The sequence below is a fragment of the Carettochelys insculpta genome, chromosome 2 (assembly GCF_033958435.1).
Source record: "Carettochelys insculpta isolate YL-2023 chromosome 2, ASM3395843v1, whole genome shotgun sequence".
Classification (NCBI taxonomy): Eukaryota; Metazoa; Chordata; order Testudines; family Carettochelyidae; genus Carettochelys; species Carettochelys insculpta.
In genome coordinates, this window is record NC_134138.1 from 268622330 (window position 1) to 268641962 (window position 19633).

The window sequence follows — 19633 nt, forward strand, 5'->3', positions numbered from 1 at the left end:
AGAGGTTGCAAGACTAGTTACAGGGAACAATGGTGACATTTCAGAGTTACAGACTCCTTCAACATACAACTCATGCTTCTACATCAATGTCATCATGTCACATGGCTCTTTCCAAACATTCAGTGCATGGTACAATTTTACAGCTTTTGGTAGCAGCACCCCTTGGTTACAGCAGTCAGCGTGAGTAACAGAACAACCCCATTGCAACTGTACATTTACGTTGCTCTTTGGTAGACCACAACTTTTGTGTAACCTCCTTGAGAATCTGGTATTTTGGGGATAAATGGCTGAGGCCATTCTTAGCACCATCAAGTTCTAATAGTCTCTCTTGCCCCCTGGGGTGGAAATTTGATCTCTCTGGCTGTGCCCTCCCTTCTAACAAGAGCTGGGCCATTGATGATCTCAGGGAGACGGCCCCCCCCACCAGTCTGGAAATTTGCAAACCAAACTGCTTTCTGAGAGTTGTTTTGTGAGTCCCAGACGCAGAATCCACATGAAGGAATCCCTGTTTATCCCTTACTGGCCCACCAGGCCCAAAGCTCCTTTGTCCTTCCACCTCCAACTACTGCCTCCCCATGGAATCAGAAGTTGAATCCAGTATGAGAATATAAGTGTTTCCACCATCTGGAGATGGGGAATTGCTGGTGCTCTCCTGCATCCTACAGAGATTGGCTGTGCAGCTGTTTTACTTGGTTCTCACAGGGCTGCTCACATTCCCTGATAGTTTTTACTTTACTTGCACCAGCTTCCAGTTCCTGAGAAACTTTTACCCTGCCTGCTTTGGACCCTTGCAGAGCACAGCCAGTGGTTTCACACTCAGGCAGGTCCTGGCCGTCAGGAGCTGAAACAAACTTCTCCCCAGGCAAAGGGCTGGCTCTGGTGCTTACAGGCAAGCACCTTTCCTGTTCACTCTCCTTCACCTCACTCCCATTTTCTGCAGTCCCCACAGATGGGTCAGGAAAAGTTTCAGGGAAATTCTCTTCCTCAAGAGCTCCCGCAAACAACAACTCACTCCTGTCTGGCTCCACAGGGGCACTGCTCCCTTGAGCCACAACCAGCTCCTGGGTTTCACCTACACCCAGGATTACTTCTGGCCCATTAGGCAGATTCCCACGTAATCCACCTCCAGGCAGACAGCCAGTACCACCGGACAGAAGGTTAGGGTCCCTTTCCTCCCTTCTGCTACCAGCTCCTTTATTTTCATCAGTCGGCGTAACTCCATTGCCCGTCTGTTCTTGTGTCCTGGCGAGAGGATGACTCTGGTAGGACAGAGTCCTCTCACCCCCTCCCAGTAACACCTCAGCATCAGGCAAAGAACAAGTACCAGAATCGTCTGGTCTCTGAGATTCCCTGATGATACTAACTGGATTAGACCAAGTTAAAGCATCATCCCCCCTGAGAGACACAGAGGCAGGCTCACTTCCCATCTGGGCTTCAGCTGCCCTCAGATCCAGCTCTGGGATCTTGGCTCCATCTCGAGCCCCCACAGGCTCAGGCAAAGGATTCACTTCCCCAGAAGCAGAAGCACTTTTCCTGCACCAAGGACCAGTGTCCTTAGCAGGGATACCACTGCCCATCCCAGAGCCATTCCCTCTGCTCCAGCCCCCATGGCTGGATTCAGAGACACACCTGGAATGCTCTTTTCTGGTGGATCCTTCTCCAGCCACCCCAGGCTGGGGAATCTTCCTCAGACAATGGGCTAGTTTCCTCATTGGCATCTTTTCCAAACGCAGGCTCTGCTCTCTCCCCAGGCTGCTGCTGCTGTTCAACACAGACAGACAATGGGAGACACTCTCTCCTTTGTCCCAGCCCCCCGGCTGGTCTCCACACACACACAGAAGGTGAAGCAGCTTCTCTCACAGACAACTTGCCATTCCCAGTGGATCAGCTGCTTTCCTGCACAGACACACAGGCACCTTCCTCGGCCCAGGCCTGGAAAACTCTTCGCAGGTCTGTCTTGGCCACTAGTAGATGATGGGTTGGAATCGCTCCTTCCCTCCTTGAGCTGCGGCAGGCCACTCGGTTCAGAGCTCCAGGCAGTCCAGGGTTCCCTGCCCCGATCCGGGCTCACCTCTGCAGGATTCTCCTTAACCCTCAGCTCTGCCACTGCACATCCACGCTGCCTTGTCCAGCTCCTTTAATCTCGATTCGGTTTCCAGGTGCTGCCACTTCACAGCGGAGTTGCTCAGTGTGGTTGCAGGCTCTCAGGCTGATGCCCTCTGCACCCCACGATTCCTGGAAGAATCCCTTCAGTGTGCCAGGCTCCTTGCGGGTCACAAGCTGCCCGGGGTTAGGCCGTAGGCCCCTCCGCCCTCTGGGACCGACTCCAACAGACTCTCAGAGGAACCCCTTCTTCAGTGTGACACCCGCTCTCAAGGACCATGAGCACACTGTCTTGGGAAGAACTCATTCAGCGTGTCAGCCTCCTCATGGGTCACTTGTTCCTGGGGGTTGGGCCCTCGGCCCCTCCACCTTCTGGGGCCGACTCCAATGGACTCCCAGGAGTAACCCCTCCTCGGGTGTGACACCCCCTCTCGAGGACCACGACCGCAGTTGCTTGGGTTCGGCCGCAGGCCCCTCCGCCTTGGGGAGCTGCACCTCACTGCCCTTCAGCACACCTGGGTCTCGCAGGCCCCACTTCTTCCGGGGCCCCAGTCACTTACTGCTGGATGCTCCATCCTCGGGGTGCAGAACATCCCACTTCTGACACCAGTGTGATGGGGTTCTGGGGTCCCCCAAGCTCTGCACCCCGTCCGCAGGCAGGAGAGTCTCTCACTCAGCAGGAAAACAGCGGGTTTATTAGCCGACAGGACACAGCATCGTACAGAGGAGTCAGTACAGCCGGCAGAGACAGCCAGTCCAATCCATGTTGGGGAGAGGAGGCCCCGAGGGGCCCCCAGGGCCGGGGCCTGGCCCCCTCCTTGGTCTCTCTCTCCCTCAGCCCAGACTCACTGCTTCCAACTCCCAGTTCCAATTCAAACCCCTCAGGCTCCACCTCCTCCTTTGTCTGCAGTACAAAGGTGTTACCTGGTCGTCAGGGTTACCCTCAGCAGGAGCCCCACACCCTCTGTGAGCCACACACACACACACAGTTATCCCCCACTCCATCACATGCTTATTACTTTATTATCTTAGAGATCAGTAGTTCCCAACATTTTGCACTAGTGCAGACCCCCAATCACCCCCCAAGCCATTCATGGATCCCCCATCAAAGTCAATTCTAGCTGCTATACACTTACGCTTATACTTGTACTTCATTAAATGAAAAAGGAAACCACAGCGTAGATTTTTGGACAGCAATTAGTAACATTATTGGAAGATATTTAATTTAAAAATAATAATTGATTGTAACTTTGCTATTTATGTAAAACTTATTTTCTATTATCATTTTTATTTATCTTTTTTTTTCACAGACCCCCTGCAATACCCTTGTGCACCCCCAGATTGAGAACCACTGTTCTAAATGTTTGCAAATTGATTGCTTAATTAATTTGCTCCACTATCTTTCCAGTTACAGAAGTTAAGCTGACTGGTCTGTATTACCTTGGGTTGTCATTATTTCCCCCCCTTTTTTTTTATACGTTGGTATTATATTTGCCCGTTCCCAATTTTCTGGATTCTCTCCTGTCTTGCACATGATATAGTTGCCAATGGGTCAGATATCTCCTGAATCAGTTCCCTGAGTAATCTAGGATACATTTCATCAGGTCCTGGTGACTTGAAGGCATCTAGTTTATCGAAGTAATTTTTCTCTTTTCCTCTTTTAGCTTCTGATCCTACCTCATTTTCACTGGCATTCATGATGTTTGGTCCAATCACCACCATTCTTCTTTGTAAAAACCAAAACAAAGGAGCCATTAAGCACCTCTGCCATTTCTAAATTTTCCCTTATTGTTTTGTCCTCTTTGTTGTGCTACTTTATCCTCAATCTTCCTCTTGCTTCTATTTACCGACTGATCCTCAGCCCCACATATAAACTTACATAATGCAGGATTCTGTCCCCATGACCTTGCCTCACTCCCCTGCTCTGTTCTGCCTCCACAGGTCTCTCATTTTCCTTGTCTCTTCCTCCCACCAGAGCTGCAGGCTTTCTGCTCTGCTACCCCAACATCTGAGAGAATGGCTCTGCTCCTGCTGTTGAAGTCCTTCATTGCCAGTCTGGCTAGAAAAATTAAGAATTAAAGAGGCCTGGAGGCTGAAATATATCCTCATCCTGGAGATGATTTACAATCTGCATCCAGCATCAATTGAAGTAGATGGAAGGACTCATGTTGGCTTCAGCAGAGCTAGATCAGGCTTTATGCCTACAAACTGGTATACACTGTAAAAACAAAACACAGAGCAATATGTGCTTTTTGGATTAGGATTTGGCCGTTTTTCATTAACAAATTGTATGAAAACAAGGAGTCCTATGGCACCTTAGCAACTTATTGATTATTTGAGCATAAGCTTTTGAGAGTAAAACCCACTTTAGGGTAAAACCCAAATAAATCACTTAGTCTTTAAGGTGTCACAGGACTCCTCATAGTTTTAGCTGATATAGAATAACATGGCTACCCCTCTGAGAAATGATGTAAAGTATGACAAATGTTCTTGGTCCTTTGTCACCATCACTAAGTTGTCAGACTGATACCTTAATATTGTGTCTGTTTTACAGTTTATGATTTAAGGATTGTAATATGATAAATAATCAGCAGCATCTTCCTTTCTTTCTTGAAAAAAGTTCCTTATTTCAGATATTTTACATATTAAAAAGACTACAATTACTTAAATAAATATGAATTTTCCTACTCTCCTTCTCCCTCTAGGCTTATATTATATACTATGCTCAAGAAAAATATTTCAGCCATGTAAGGCAATTTGCAAATTTAGAACTGGAAAAATACATCAATGATCCAGTGTTTCAGTTTTTCAAGGCATATGGAACCTTACATTTAGGTAAATACAAAGAAGATTTGATTGTTATATTGGTAAAGAAAAGCAAAAATTAGGCTTACTGCCTTCTACCTGTGTTTTTTTTATTTTCGAGTTTAAAATGGTTTATTTGGCTTCTTATACCTTTTATTCTTAAATAACAGAAATGTTCAGGAATAAATAACTAAATCCAGTGAGCCATTTTAAATCACATTCAAAGTAATTAACTAAACTAGAAATAGTTTTTATAGTGGAATAAGAATGTCCACATAGGGGGTTATATAGCTATAACTACAGTGGTTTAAATTCACAAATCACTTTAAATTGGAATAGACTGTTGTGTAGACAAGCCCTGAATCTCAAATTATATTATGTCCCCAGCTGATGTAGTTGGGCTGGACGTGTCAATGCGGTTAGGAGAGAGAACTGCTCTTCTCAAAACAGTCAGTTTGTTGTTGCTCCTTCAACCTCAGGGCTGAACTAGGCTCCATAGTTTCATATATGTTGGTTCATCCACATGGCTCCTTCTGTTTCATACTAGTACAAAAAAGAGAGCAGATAGAAAACAAGAGAGATTTTCTCTAGTCAATATTAAACATTCATGTTTCCATGTCAGACTCTTAGCTTAATAGCAATTTACACTGTCATTTCTATAAGTAGCCTTACCCAAATGGAGTTCAAGATGTTATTAAAGGATCCAGGAGCTTTTCATAACACCCTTCCCAATATTATTTATGGGACAAGCTTGCGGGTCTTCACCTATATGTTCAAGTTATTGGTCAGTGTAATACAACGCACAGAATTCAATAGAACAGTTCTATGGGCCAGCAAAGGAGAATACTATGCTATTATTCATTTATGTGCATACTCTACTCATTCCAGGTTTCCTACTACATGCACTGCATAACATATCCAAAACTAAAATAATTATAGTCTATCTTAATTTCCACCTCATAAATTAAAAAAATGAGAGTATATTGGTAGGTGGATGGGGACTGCTCGTGTTGAAGCACTTCTTTTTTCCAGAGTCTCTTGTATTACAACAGGCACTCCTGAGGGCATACTGTGCCAAACCATTAAACATTCTGCACATAATATTTTAAAAGTCTGCAAATTTTATTTGCCAAAATCACATTACATATTCACACCAGTTTCAATTACATTGGTAATTTATTTCAAAATACCAAAATAAGTCTATAACAATACAGACAAAAAATTTGCCCTGGGCGTAGAGTTAAAGAAATACCTATGATAACCCAGTTCCTATTTCTCTGTCCCCTTTGCCTCTGTCTCCCAACACACACTTCCCAGAGCCCACCCAAGTGGCCAGATATGCACAATCCCTCCCCAAAGCCAAGAAACCCAAGCCCTCTCCTCCCCAGAGCCCAACTGCAAGTCCTCCCTACCCTAAACAATCATCTTTCTCAACCCACCCTCCAGCCCAGGGACCCAAAAGGAGAATCAGCCTGATTTGAGGGTTTCCAGGCTTGCACAGAATTTCCCACATGCTGGCATCTCATTTCTTCAGGGCATGCTGGAAACTGTAGTTGTTAGGAACCCTCTAACTCCCTCTTCCTCCCCCCTGCAGTCTTCTGTGTGCAAGGAGGACTCTGCCAAGCCAAGTGTCTCATAGTGGTTGCTGGCAGCACTGCAGCCCATTTTGGGGGATGGAGAGAGAAGGAATTCTGCGTACACATTAATTTCTTCAAAATTCTGCATTGTACAGTGATGCAAAATTCCCCCATGAGTAAACAGCAAACCAGGCTGATATTGGACCTGGATCACATAACGTACATCTAAAGTACATTATTCTTCAGTGTTCCAGTTATCCCAAAAGTAGCGTGCAAACTAAATATAAAGATAGAAACATGATAGCCACAATGCTAAGGAAACATAATTAAAATATCATACTCAGTCTGAGTTTCTGAACTGCATATATGGTGAATTCTTTGAGCTATCATTAAAATGTGAGACTTAGTGAATCTGTCTGCATTGTCTTTTCAGGTCAAGTACAAGATGCTATCTTACAGCTAGAAAATGCCAGGAAATGCCACTCTGATGTTTCATTATGCTGCCTTTTAGCACTCATTTATGCACACAAAATATGTGAAAATGTTGGTGAGTTTTTCTTGGCTATTAAATGTCATTTATCACAAATTTACAAAAATCAGTAAGTTGACAAAATCAGTTATATAGTGCTGATTCACATATTTAGGTTAAATGAAGACCATAGGGGGAAATTTGGCTCAAAGTATTTTTTACAGAAATATATTAACTTTGACTGATATCTGCTGAAAAGATTCTGATTGCTAAATGGAATCGCACCAAAAAGAAACAGTGCTGCAGTAATTGCTACGCTGATTGTCAATGGCAACCTGCCCACAACCAGGAATTTATTTGCTGACAATCTGTTTTGAGAATTAATTGGTTAATTTATACACCACTTTCAACTTGTAAATCATTATGTATGTGCTAGATGTTAGAGAACTTGGGCTTCTCCTTCGAGTGGTCCCTGTGGGTGCTCCACACAAGTGTCAGTGAGTCCCTACACTGTAAATTGGAAGCTTTGCAGAGCAGTGTTCCCCCATCACATGCCATGCATGCGCAGGACCCAGCAGATGACGTCACCACGCTGAAAGAGTATGTGGCACAGCTCTCATCAGTTCCTTTTCTACTGTCCTTGACTGTGGACATAGGCAGAGCAGCTCTCTTTTCCTGGTTCAAAAAATTCAAAATTTTGACTTAGGCTCCCTCCTTTCCCTCATAATTTTAATTGTTATTTATTTTTAAAACATCTTTACCTCAGGAAAAGAAAAAAAAAGGTGGCAGCTGCCAAGCAGCTTTTTTATTTTCAACAACAGTTTTCTCTTAAAGAGCAACCCTTTTCTTTCCTTTTCAATGCCCGACTCTACGAAGAACTGTGATGCTTGTGGATGCGCTATGCCAATGTCTGAGGGGCATGCCTCATAACTCAAGTGCTTGGGTGAATCCCACAGCATTTCTAAGTGCCCCCATTGCCAGGGAATACCAGCAAGGGCATGTCAGGAATGTGAAGCACATTTAAAAGTGCTGATTGGGCAAAAGTTCCTCTCATTCAGGGACACGCCAAATGACATGCAGGTGCAGGAAAAGCCCTCAGTTAGGGTAGCTACATCGCCCCACAGAGGCTCCCAAGCTGTGACAGTTTCACTGGCTCACTGTCTATCTGAGTTGTCGGGACCCTCGCTTTCTCTGGTGCCATCCATGTCAGAGAGACGCAGGCCCTCATCAACAAAGAGATCTGAGGGATAGATCAGGTGACTCACACCAACAGGCGCCTCTGAGGCGTTTGCTCCTGAGAAGCAACATATGCCTCCAACAGCAGCACCTATTACCTCTGCTGCCACTCTAGATCAACCTGCTCAACATAGGAGGGCACAACGAAAAACACAACATATCCATAAATCCCCTCTTGCTACACTCAACACCATTCCTGTCTTCACTGAGCTCTGTGGGGCACAGGCATGCTAGCACCTCATATACTGCCCCTCGCTCACCTTCATCTCAGTCTGAAGTAGCAGGCAGAGAGGCAGACACCAGCTTGTTCACCTCCATCCTGGCATTCATACAGAGACCATCCCTATCAGCCTCACCTTTTCTGGGTACACCAGCTGTGGCCATATCCCACGCACCAGTTGCCACCACAGTGGGAGCCCTGGGATGCCTGTCATGCATATGGGCCATGCTCATCCCACACTCATCACTTTAGGCATGCTACTCCTCAGCATGAGCGCACGCCTGGCCACCCTCCTACAATGTCAGCACACTCCTCATGGGCTAACCTGCTGTCTATTATTTCCCAGATGACTTCTAATGGTATGGAGGAGTTGCCTCATTCAGACTCTGAGGATTCTTCTAGGGGTCCCAAGTCTATAAAAGACGAGGCAGTTTTTCAGATTTCCCCTCTCCTCCTACTGAGGACCTAAAGCACTTCCAGGAACTTTATAAAAGGGTTGCTCAGTCTCAGGACATCACGCTGCAGGAGGTGCAAGATAAACAGTATACAGCAGTTCCCAACCTTTTTGAGACAGTGACCCATTTCTGACAATTCAGTAAGACTTTGTGACCCAAGGCAATTCAAAATGGGGGCAGGGACGTTCTCCCCTGGATGCTTTTTTTTCGTAATTCTTGATTCCCCCCCACCCCCCGGCTTAAACCCCTTGCAGCCCCAAAATGCACCCCCCCATTTACCTCACACGAGCACCATTGCTGCCTCCCACTGCTCCTTTGCTGGGCTGCCACTGCCACCTCCTTCGTGTGGCTCCCCTTAGTCCTCCTACTCCCCCACACTTCCTGCACAGGCAGTTCCCTGTCCTGCTGCTCTGAAATGGGGTTCAATTTAATTGGTTTAACAGCTGGATCCCTCCTGCTGGCCATTAAACCAATTACACTGAGTTCCACATCAGTGTGGCAGGGCAGGGATGGGGAGCTGAAGGAATGAGTGGTGTCAGAAGTGGGAGCTGTAAATGGCTCTGTAAAGAGCCACATGTCCCTTGGAGTCACCCAACCAGTAACTCTTAGAAAATCTAATTGCGACCCATGTTTGGATCTGTACACGTACCTGTCTGCAGTTGCATGTTACACCCTCTCCAACAGAGATTTAACTCAGCTGAAATAGCTCTTGCAAAAACTGCTAATATCTTTCTCTCAGCCAGATCTCATAACCAGACAGGTACAGTAAAGAGAGTGTTCAGTTATCTTAGGCCATGTCCACACTTCTCCAAAACTTTGAAATGGCCATGCTAATGGCCAAATCGGAGAATACTAATGAGGCAGTGAAATGAATATTCAGTGCCTCATTAGCATGCTGACAGCCACTGCACTTCAAAAGTGCTGCATTTTGTTTGCGCACGGCTCATCTACACAGGGGTCCTTTATAAAAGGACCCCACAGACTTCGAAATCCCCTTATTCCTATTAGCTGTGGGCTGCCGTGCGAACTCTACCAATCAGCTAGGTGGTACCTAATCTCTCTTGAGTGGACACTGAAGTGCTCAGTTTAGAGGGAGCACTGATTGTAAGGGGAAGAAGCCGAAGGACAATGGGAGAGATTACAGAGAAGAGTACTGTAGGGCATGAGAATGGGTACAAAGGAGGTCAACTGGGGTCCACTATGGCAAATAATGAGGTTAGAAGAACAGATGAGAAACTTCTTCATCTATGACTAGGAGAAGGAGGGGAGTGTTATAGAGGGACTAAGGGAAAGAAAGACAAGACAAGGGGAGAGACATATTTTGTGAGTTTTCTCCTGAAAGAAATCAGTCTGTGCAGAGGGGAGAACTGGAAGCAGGAAGAGGGAAAGATTTGAGCAGTGAGTTAAAGGTTATGAAATGGCAGCTGAAATTGCAAGTGTGAGATTCAGTGAAGTTGGTGAAGTAAAGTTGATTAGCCTGGAAGATTGTAGAACTGAAGGAAGAGAGAACTAATCTGTAATGGAGAAAGTGAGTCTGGTTTGTCAGCTAGTCTCCACAGCAAGAAAGCAGGAATGTAGGATGTAGCTGCTGAAGATGAGCCTGGTCTGGAAACTGGCAAGGCAGGCCTTTTAATGGGAAGCTGCATCTATATTACAAGATAAAATTTAAATTTAAGGCAGTTAGCTAAATATTAGAATGTGACTGTCTTTTCATTATAAATACCATTAGCTCGATTTAGGGAGCACTAATACTGATATAATAAATTGTTGAAATTGGCTGGGTGTAGTGTCAAGTTTGAATTTAAAAGTTCAAATAAAGGCCAGTGTGGCAGTGTCATGTCTTAAAATCTAATTTATTAGTCTCCAGAAGTGTCTCATATGTATCCCACAAAGCTACATGGTAACCCGCCATGTATGGCCGCATCCACTTCCGCTGCTCTCCTGAGCTGTGTCTACACGTGCACGCTACTTCGAAGTAGCGGCACTAACTTCGAAATAGCGCCCGTCGTGGCTACACGCGTCAGGCGCTATTTCGAAGTTAACTTCGACGTTAGGCGGCGAGACGTCGAAGTCGCTAACCTCATGAAGGGATCGGAATAGCGCCCTACTTCGACGTTCAACGTCGAAGTAGGGACCGTGTAGACGATCCGCGTCCCGCAACGTCGAAATTGTGGGGTCCTCCATGGCAGCCATCAGCTGGGGGGTTGAGAGACGCTGTCTCTCCAGCCCGTGTGGGGCTCTATGGTCACCGTGTGCAGCAGCCCTTAGCCCAGGGCTTCTGGCTGCTGCTGCTGCAGCGGGGGATTCATGCTGCATGCACAGGGTCTGCAACTCGTTGTCGGCTCTGTGTATCTTGTGCTGTTTAGTGCAAGTGTGTCTGGGAGGGGCCCTTTAAGGGAGCGGCTGGCTGCTGAGTCCGCCCTGTGACCCTGTCTGCAGCTGTGCCTGGCACCCTTATTTCGATGTGTGCTACTGTGGCGTGTAGACGTTCCCTCGCTGCACCTATTTCGATGTGGTGCTGCGCAACGTCGATGTTGAACATCGACGTTGACAGCCCTGGAGGACGTGTAGACGTTATTCATCAAAATAGCCTATTTCGATGTCGCCACATCGAAATAGGCTACTTCGATGTAGGCTTCACGTGTAGACGTAGCCCAAGTGTGCAGGAAATAGGTCATAGGAAGACCATGAATTTGAATTGGTCACCAACAATCCCTGGAAATATAAGATGTGCTCAGAACTAGAATTTCTATTACCCATTGCATCACACTGCATCGGTAGCCATCACACACCATTGGTAGCCATCGCATTGGCAGCCATCTCTTGCAGTCATGAACACTCAGGGTAGTGTTCTACCTAGTAGTTCTCAGGATCTCAAGAGAGCTCCAGCATGGAGCCATTAGGAGATTCTGGATCATCTTGCAGTTTGGGGAGAGGAATCAGTGGCAAGCAGACTCCCGGTGTCCAAGAGAAATGTGCATATGTGATAAGATGTCATGGTTGATGATTGCCAGTGGTCACTCCTGGGGCTCCACACAGTGCTGGATGAAGGTGAAGGAACTCTGTCAGGTGGATCCCAAAGTCCAGGAGGCCAACCAGTGGTCTGGGTCCTCTCCAAAAACATGCCATAATTATGAACAGTTGCACATGCTTCTTTTGGGGGACCTGACCACGTTTCCCACTCTTCATTTTGACACTTGTGGAGGCCCTGGTCTGGAGTCCGGGGTGAGACAAGAGGAGCTGGTGAGGCAGGAGGAAAAGGCCTGTGGAGAGGAGGAGAGTAGCAACCAGGAGGGGCCCAAGGAAGCTGTTCCTGACAACCCTGAGCTCTTCCCCATAGATCTGGAACTGGCCCCCTCTATGCCAGTCCCCAAACTTCTGGGGCCCAACTCTTCTGGTAAGTATTTTTTCTGAGTGCTAGGTGGGTTGCAGCTGGATATAGGTGTAGGTATTGGTGTGGGATAGGTTTTCTATGGAACTGTGGCCCTCCGAACAGCATGTTAATATTTTTGGGATGGAGCACTTATCCTTTTTGGAGATCTCTTTGAAGGCCTTATCCAGGCACTCTTGTATTTTTTGCATCAGGTTTTGGGCAGGCCTGACTTAGTGCAGCTTCCACAGTAGCATACTTTGCCATGCCAGGCAACCAGATAGCAATCTGGTATCGTGGTGCCGCACACCATTTTTGCAAATTTTCCAGGCTTGCGGTTACACAAGATGAGCAGCTCTACTTATTCACTCTCTGTAATGTTTAGGAGGGTGATGTCTTCTTTGGCAACCTAAAGAAGGACGGGAATTTGGATTGGATTTCTTTGCAATGCTTCCTGCCATTTTACATTTACCTGGAGCCCATTGCTGCACCATGTGACTGGCAGACTGTCCATCTCCCCAACTCTGCCTGGCTGATAGGCTCTCCAGGCCTTTTCCCCTCCCTTTCCCTTTGCCCCACATTTTCTTTCACTTTACAGGGATCCCTTTCCACCCAGTCGTCCCTGCAGCTGGAATTGAACCTCTCTCTACCCTTCCCCCTCACCACACAGCTATGGGCCCTGCTACCACAAACAAGCATATCCAGCATAGATGGTTTGCCCTCCTTTTCTTGGCCCTTTCTTTGCTGCTGAAAGAATTTTTTTCCCTTGTCCCAACAGACAGCTGTAAAACTTCCCTCCCCCACTCCTTCTGGCATTTATTTTCACTTTTCAGGGATATCTCCCTGCTGCCTATGTGGCTTGAATTTAACCGCTCTCCACCCTTCTCTCTTGCCACACGGCTGCCGGGCTCTGTGGACCCAAGTCCTTGTGGAGGATTGCTGAAAACAATTTTTCCTCTGCTTCAAGACACTGTCCTCATTCCTCTGCTTTGCATCTACCTCTTGTAAAGTAGATAATTGCTTACTATGTCCACAAGGAAATGGTCTGGATAAAAGAGGGCTTGTGCAATGCACACTTTGAATCCCATCCGTAAGAAGCCGTGAGGGGCCTTCCAAAAAGAGTTTCACTCATAGTACATACAGAGATCCATTCATTCCATGGGTAATTGCTTTGTGTGAATTGCACCTCAATTTTGACCTTCACTTTTCAGCAGGCTCCCCCAGCATGGGAGACGGCCAGGAAACACAAAAAGTCCAAGCAGGATCTTAGCCTGCAGCACATAGAGCAGGCTCAAGCTGAAACCATTGAAAGCAAAAGGGACACAGCACAGTGGTGGCAAAATATGCTTGAGTTCCAGAAAGAGCAATTGGTGCACCTAAGGGAGGACCCAGCAAAGCTAACAGCCATGAGTGACCAAATGCAGGTGCTGCACTCAATGCTAGAGATGCAGAGGGACTCCCAACACAGCATTGTGGGCTCTGCTCACTGCTGCATGGACTCCCCTGAATTCAGGTCACTTACCTCCCATCGTCGTGGCCCCCAAACATGGGAAGGGAAGACAAGAACAGCCTGCTGCTCTAGCCCCAATAGGCACAGCAAAAGACTGTTCCACCACCCTTGGCAATGTTATTTTCCCTGCTGCTTAACCCCCTCCCCCAAAAGAAACTTATTCTTTTTATGACAACCTCAGTGTGATTTTTTGGTACCCATGTGTGTTGGGGTGCACAAATCACTGCAGGGACTTGCAGGGGACTCACAGCACAGGGACCCAGGTGGGGGTGGAGGGGGCCAGGGCCAATAGCACAGCTGCCCAGCACTACGACACGACATGGTCCACAGAGGACTTGTGGCACAAAAACCTGGGCAGGGGTGGAGGGAGCCGGGCCTGATAGCCCAGCTGCAGCCTATGCCAAGGTCCACAGAGGAGTTATGGCACAAGGATCCTGGTGGGGGTGGAAGGGGCTGGGCCTGCTAGCACAGTCGCCCAGTGCTATGCCAAGGTCTGCAGATGACTCACGGCACATGGACCTGGGTGGGGGTTGAGGGGGCTAGGGTCAATGGTACAGCTGGCCAGCACTATGTCAAGGTTCACAGAGGACTTGCAGCACAGGGACACAGGCGGAGGTTGAGGGGGCAGAGGCTGATAGCACAGCTTCCTAATGCTATTTTGGAAAATAACCCTCCCTAGACCTCAATTCTTCGTCCTGCAACTTAACTCCTCCCATGAAGTAACAACATTGTTTCTGTGAAAGCCATGGTTTATTGGTTCACATTTGATGGGGAGCACGAATCATTTTGGGGAGTGGTGGGTGGTACTGAAAAAGAGAAATACAGTGCTATCATGTGTCTGGCAAATCATTCATGAAGCTTTGTTTCAAGACCTCCCTGATTGCTGCAGCCTCAGCATGGTTACTGGAGACTGGCTATGTAGGCGGCTGCAAATAAGTCCTGCTCATGGCCTCAGCCTCAGAACTCCAGACGTTCACAAAAGTCTCCCTCCTGGATTCACAAATGTTAGACAAAATACAGCATTCTGTCATCACAGTGGGGAGATTAGTTTCTGAAAGCACCAAATGGGTCAATAGGCACCTGGATCTTGCTTTTAAATGGCCAAATGCACATTCCATCACCATTCTGCACTTGCTGAGTCTGACATTGAAGTTATCCTGGCTGCAGAAAGGGTTACTTCTCAATGGTGTTGCAGGTGTTGGTAGATCACAAAAGTTGTTTCACATGCAACACCATTGAGAAATAACCCTTTCTGTTTATGTACTCAGAGGCCAGGTGGTATGGGGCCATGATGGGGATGTGCATACCATCTGTTGCCCCACCACAGTTAGGAAACCTCATGGAAGCAAAACCATCCACTATGGCCTATACATCTCCCAGAGTCACGGTGTTCCTCAGGAGGTGCTGATAGATTGGCCTGGCTACCGACATCACCACAGCCCCCACCATAGATTTGCCCACCCTGAATTGATTTTCCACTGACTGGTAACTGTTCGGCATTACAGAGCGATTTCCATTTGCTTCTGAAGTGTTAAAGATGGCCTCATTCTTGTGCTGCTGTTCTGCAGGGTGGGGCCAGCACATCACAAAGTTCCACAAAAGTGGACTTATGCATGCAAAAGTTCTGCAGCCACTGCTGGTCATCCCAGGACTCTAAAATGATATGGTCCCACCACTCTGTGCTGGTCTTATGTGTTCAAAACCACTGCTCCTCTCTCAGCAATGCATCCAGGGCAACCAGCATTTGTGACTTCTTGGACTGCAGTTGAGTGATTTCCTCTTCAAAATCTTCATTATCAAACACAACCGTTTCAGGTTTGGTGACAATATATACCTCCAAATCAGTGGCACAGCTATGGGCACCCGCATGGCCCCTCAGTATGCCAATATTTTTATGGCTGACCTGGAACAGCGCTTCCTCAACTCTCGTCCACTTACACCCCATCTCTACCTACGCTACGTCGATGACATCTTCATCATCTGGACCCATGGGAAGGAGACTCTGGAGGAATTCCACCAGGATTTTAACAACTTCCACCCCACCATCAACCTCAGCCTGGACCAGTCTACACAGGAGATCCACTTCCTGGATACTACAGTGCAAATACGCGACGACCGCATAAACACCACCCTATACCGTAAACCCACTGACTGCTATGCCTACCTTCATGCCTCCAGCTTCCATCCCAGACACACCACACGATCCATTGTCTACAGCCAAGCACTAAGATACAACCGCATTTGCTCCAACCCCTCTGACAGAGACGAACACCTACAGGATCTTTACCAAGCATTCTTGAAACTACAATACCCACCCAAGGAAGTAAGGAAACAGATCAACAGAGCCAGACATGTACCCAGAAGACTCCTACTACAGGACAAGCCCAAGAAAGAAACCAACAGAACACCACTGGCCATCACCTACAGTCCTCAGCTAAAACCCCTCCAGTGCATCATCAGTGATTTACAACCCATCCTGGACAATGATCCCCAGCTTTCACAGGCCTTGGGAGGCAGGCCAGTCCTTGCCCACAGACAACCTGATAACCTGAAGCAAATTCTCACCAGCATCTATACACCACACCACAGCAACTCTAACTCAGGAACCTACCCATGCAACAAACCTCAGTGCCAGTTCTGCCCACATATCCACACCAGCAACACCATCACAAGACCTAACCAGGTCAGTCACACCATCACAGGTTCATTCAGCTGCACATCTACCAATGTAATATATGCCATCATGTGCCAGCAGTGCCCCTCTGCTATATACATTGGGCAAACTGGACAGTCCCTATGGAAAAGAATAAATGCACACAAGTTGGATATCAGAAATGGCAATGTACAAAAGCCTGTAGGAGAGCACTTCAGTCTCCCAGGACACACAGTAACAGATTTAAAAGTAGCTATCCTACAGCAAAAAAATTTTAAAACCAGACTCAAAAGAGAAACCGCTGAGCTGCATTTCATCTCCAAATTTGACATCCTGAGCTCAGGATTAAACAAAGACTGTGAATGGCTAGCTAAATACAAAAGCAGTTTCTCCTCTCTTGGTGTTCACACCTCCAGATCAACTGCTGGTAGTAGGTCTCACCCTCCCTGACTGACTTAACCTCATTATCTCCAGCCTTGCTCTGGCCTGCCTATTTATACCAGGCTCTGCAAATTTCTACTACCTGCATCTGATGAAGTGGGTCTTTGCCCTCGAAAGCTTATGCTTATACATTTCTGTTAGTCTATAAGGTGCCACAGGACCCCTCGTTGCTTTTGCAGATCCAAACTAACACGGCTACCCCTCTGATACTTCATCATCATAATCCTCAACCATCATCTCCCTTTGTATTCTAAATAAAAAGTGCACAACAGTACGTGAAGATGCCCTAGTGGTGTGTACAATGACTTGAAGCATTTGAGGATCCATGATTGTGCTAGCACTGTGATGGCAAAAATGGCATGATCTCCCATTCATTTTCACATGGTTAGTGGATGCTCTGAATTCTGGGACAGTGCTTTGGGATAGTGACATCAAACACCCACAAGTAGCCACAGCAAGTTTTTTTACACACAACTCGGTACAAAACCCTCAGAATGCACCAGGGATAAGTCACTGTGGCATTCAAATTTGATAAGGCAATGGGGATGTGGTAACACAACATGGAGAAATAGAAAGTCGAATTTCCAGAAGTTTTGAGGACACTTAAATTCAAATTCATAAGAAAGAGGTTAAAAAATTGAATTTATTAAAAGTGGAATTTATCTCGTAGTGTAACCATGGCCAGAGAGCGGTATCAAAACAGTAAAAGGTGGGCAAGAGTGAGGAAAGGAGTATATCAGTAGTGATAGCAAAGGAAAAAATTATGGTATCATGAAAAATTAAACTATGAATTAAAATAAATGGGTACATTTTATTTTATTCAGCAGTGACCTTGATGTTTTTAAAATTAATTAGTCTCCAAATGTGCTCATTTACAAAGTCTGTAATCCACATTGTGTAGTCCAGTCATTAGTACACATTGGCAAAGGTCTATTCTGTTTCCGTTAATGTCAAACACAAAAATGAGTCAGAGCATTCCACAATGATAATGCATGATTCAGAGGCAGGATGACCTGGTGACAGCTCGGGATGTTAATGGTTACCCCGTAAGCTTTGTCCTAAATGGAAGAGGCTTACCCATTATGGTTAACCAGTAGGTGTTGCAGCAACCCCACCACCTGCCACAGGCCGGGGTTTACTCCAGCTCGCGGTCCTTGATGTGCCACAGGCCGTGGGAGGGAGCTGGAAAGGAGAGGCCTCCCCAGCTGCCCCCGACCCCCACAATCGGTTAACCTGTTAAACCTACCATTTAACCAGTTAAAGAATGAAATGGGATTTTACATCCCTAATGTCAGCACCACTGCATATTTGTTAAAGAACACAGAGTAGATGGAAGAAATAGAAGGAGAGGGGTAGGAAAAAAAAAGAAAGTACAGATAAGGAAAAAGGTGTGTATATAGAAAGATAAGAGTAGAAAGTAGAGTGGCATTAGAAGAGGGAGAGAAGGTTAGTAGCTTAGATTATAAAATGATTTCACTGATTGATTGGACAGTTCCAGGAGCTATTAATCTGCTTTATTGTGCTTGGTATCACCTAAACCATTATTTCATAATACCAGAGAGAGAAAGGCAGAGAGCTAATATTAAAACTAACTGGAGTTATGTGAAGAAATGGTCTGATCCTGTAAGATAATTGCAAACCTTCTATTTCAGTGAAAGTGAATGAAAATGTGGGATGTGCAGTGCCTCACAAAAATAAGCCCAAATCTCACACATGTTGAGGTGAGAATAGATCTTACAGTAATAGGCAATGGTGTGCTACTTTTTCAATTTGTCTGTGTCTTGCTTGTATGAGTAGCTTTGAGTTCAGTGGAACTACCCATGTGAAAAGTTATTCATGTGTGTAAGACAGAGATGGGAAACCTCTAGTCTGTGGGTCACACGTGGTTCATCAGGGTTAGCTAGTGGCAAGCTGCCAGATGGCTTGTTTACCTGAGTGTCCGCAGGCTACAATTTACCTTTCCCAGCCAAAGGGAGATGCACTCTGCTTCCTGCAGCTCTCATTAGCTGGGAAAGGAGAACTGCAGCCATTGGGACCTGGGAGGCCCCATGTCTGCAGAAGCTTAGGTAAACAAACTGGCAGACCTCCAGTGGCTAATTCTTATGAACTGCACGCAGCCCGTGGGCTGGAGATTCCCCACCCTGATGTACGAGTTTGAAGGATTGGAGCCTTTGCTTCATTTGGCTACCAAATACATTATAATACCACATTCTGGAATTATATAAATTCAACATGTTTTAAACACTTTTTTTGGGATATTTGCTTTCAGATCGTGATGCTGTTTTGGAGCTGGAAAACAAATTAAAGGAAACCCGGAAAACTGCGGGAATTAATGCATTATATTATGCAGCAATGTTTCTCTGGCTAATGGGTAAAAATGATAAAGCAACTGAATACATTGACAGAATGCTGAAAATGTCAAATGGCTCTAGAGAGGTAATGTAGGTAAAGGTTTTTCACCCACGCAACAAATTTCTTTCTGAAGTTCTCAATATTTAAAATTAAATGTGCTCACAATTTTAATAGCTAGAAAAAATAAATCATCAAAATACGGCATACCTGAGCTTAGATTTACCTAGATGTAAATGTCTTGTTTCATACGCAAGCAGGGATGACAAGTAGTTGATGGGGTTTTTAAAATGGTTTGAAGTGGATGTCTCCACCTCAATTAAAATAAAAGGAAAATAATTATGTGGTGAATTTCCACAGTGAAAAATGGCGCAGGCTTTACTACATTTGTGCACACTATGTACAAAGAACATGACTATTGTGTACAAACATACTAGTTGTAAAA

General features: G+C 46.1%; 1 protein-coding gene across 1 annotated transcript in view; it reads left to right on the plus strand.

Annotated features, from left to right (window-relative positions):
• Nucleotides 1-4820: 4820 nt before the first annotated feature.
• TTC21A (tetratricopeptide repeat domain 21A) overlaps nt 4821-19633 on the plus strand; it is a gene marked incomplete at its 5' end in the record, with an annotated part of 76416 nt that continues 61603 nt past the window's right edge. Inside the window, 3 exons of the mRNA XM_074985141.1 lie at nt 4821-4938; nt 6919-7032; nt 19109-19275. Of these exons, the coding sequence (XP_074841242.1) occupies nt 4821-4938; nt 6919-7032; nt 19109-19275 (399 nt within the window). The remainder of the gene's footprint in view (nt 4939-6918; nt 7033-19108; nt 19276-19633) is intronic.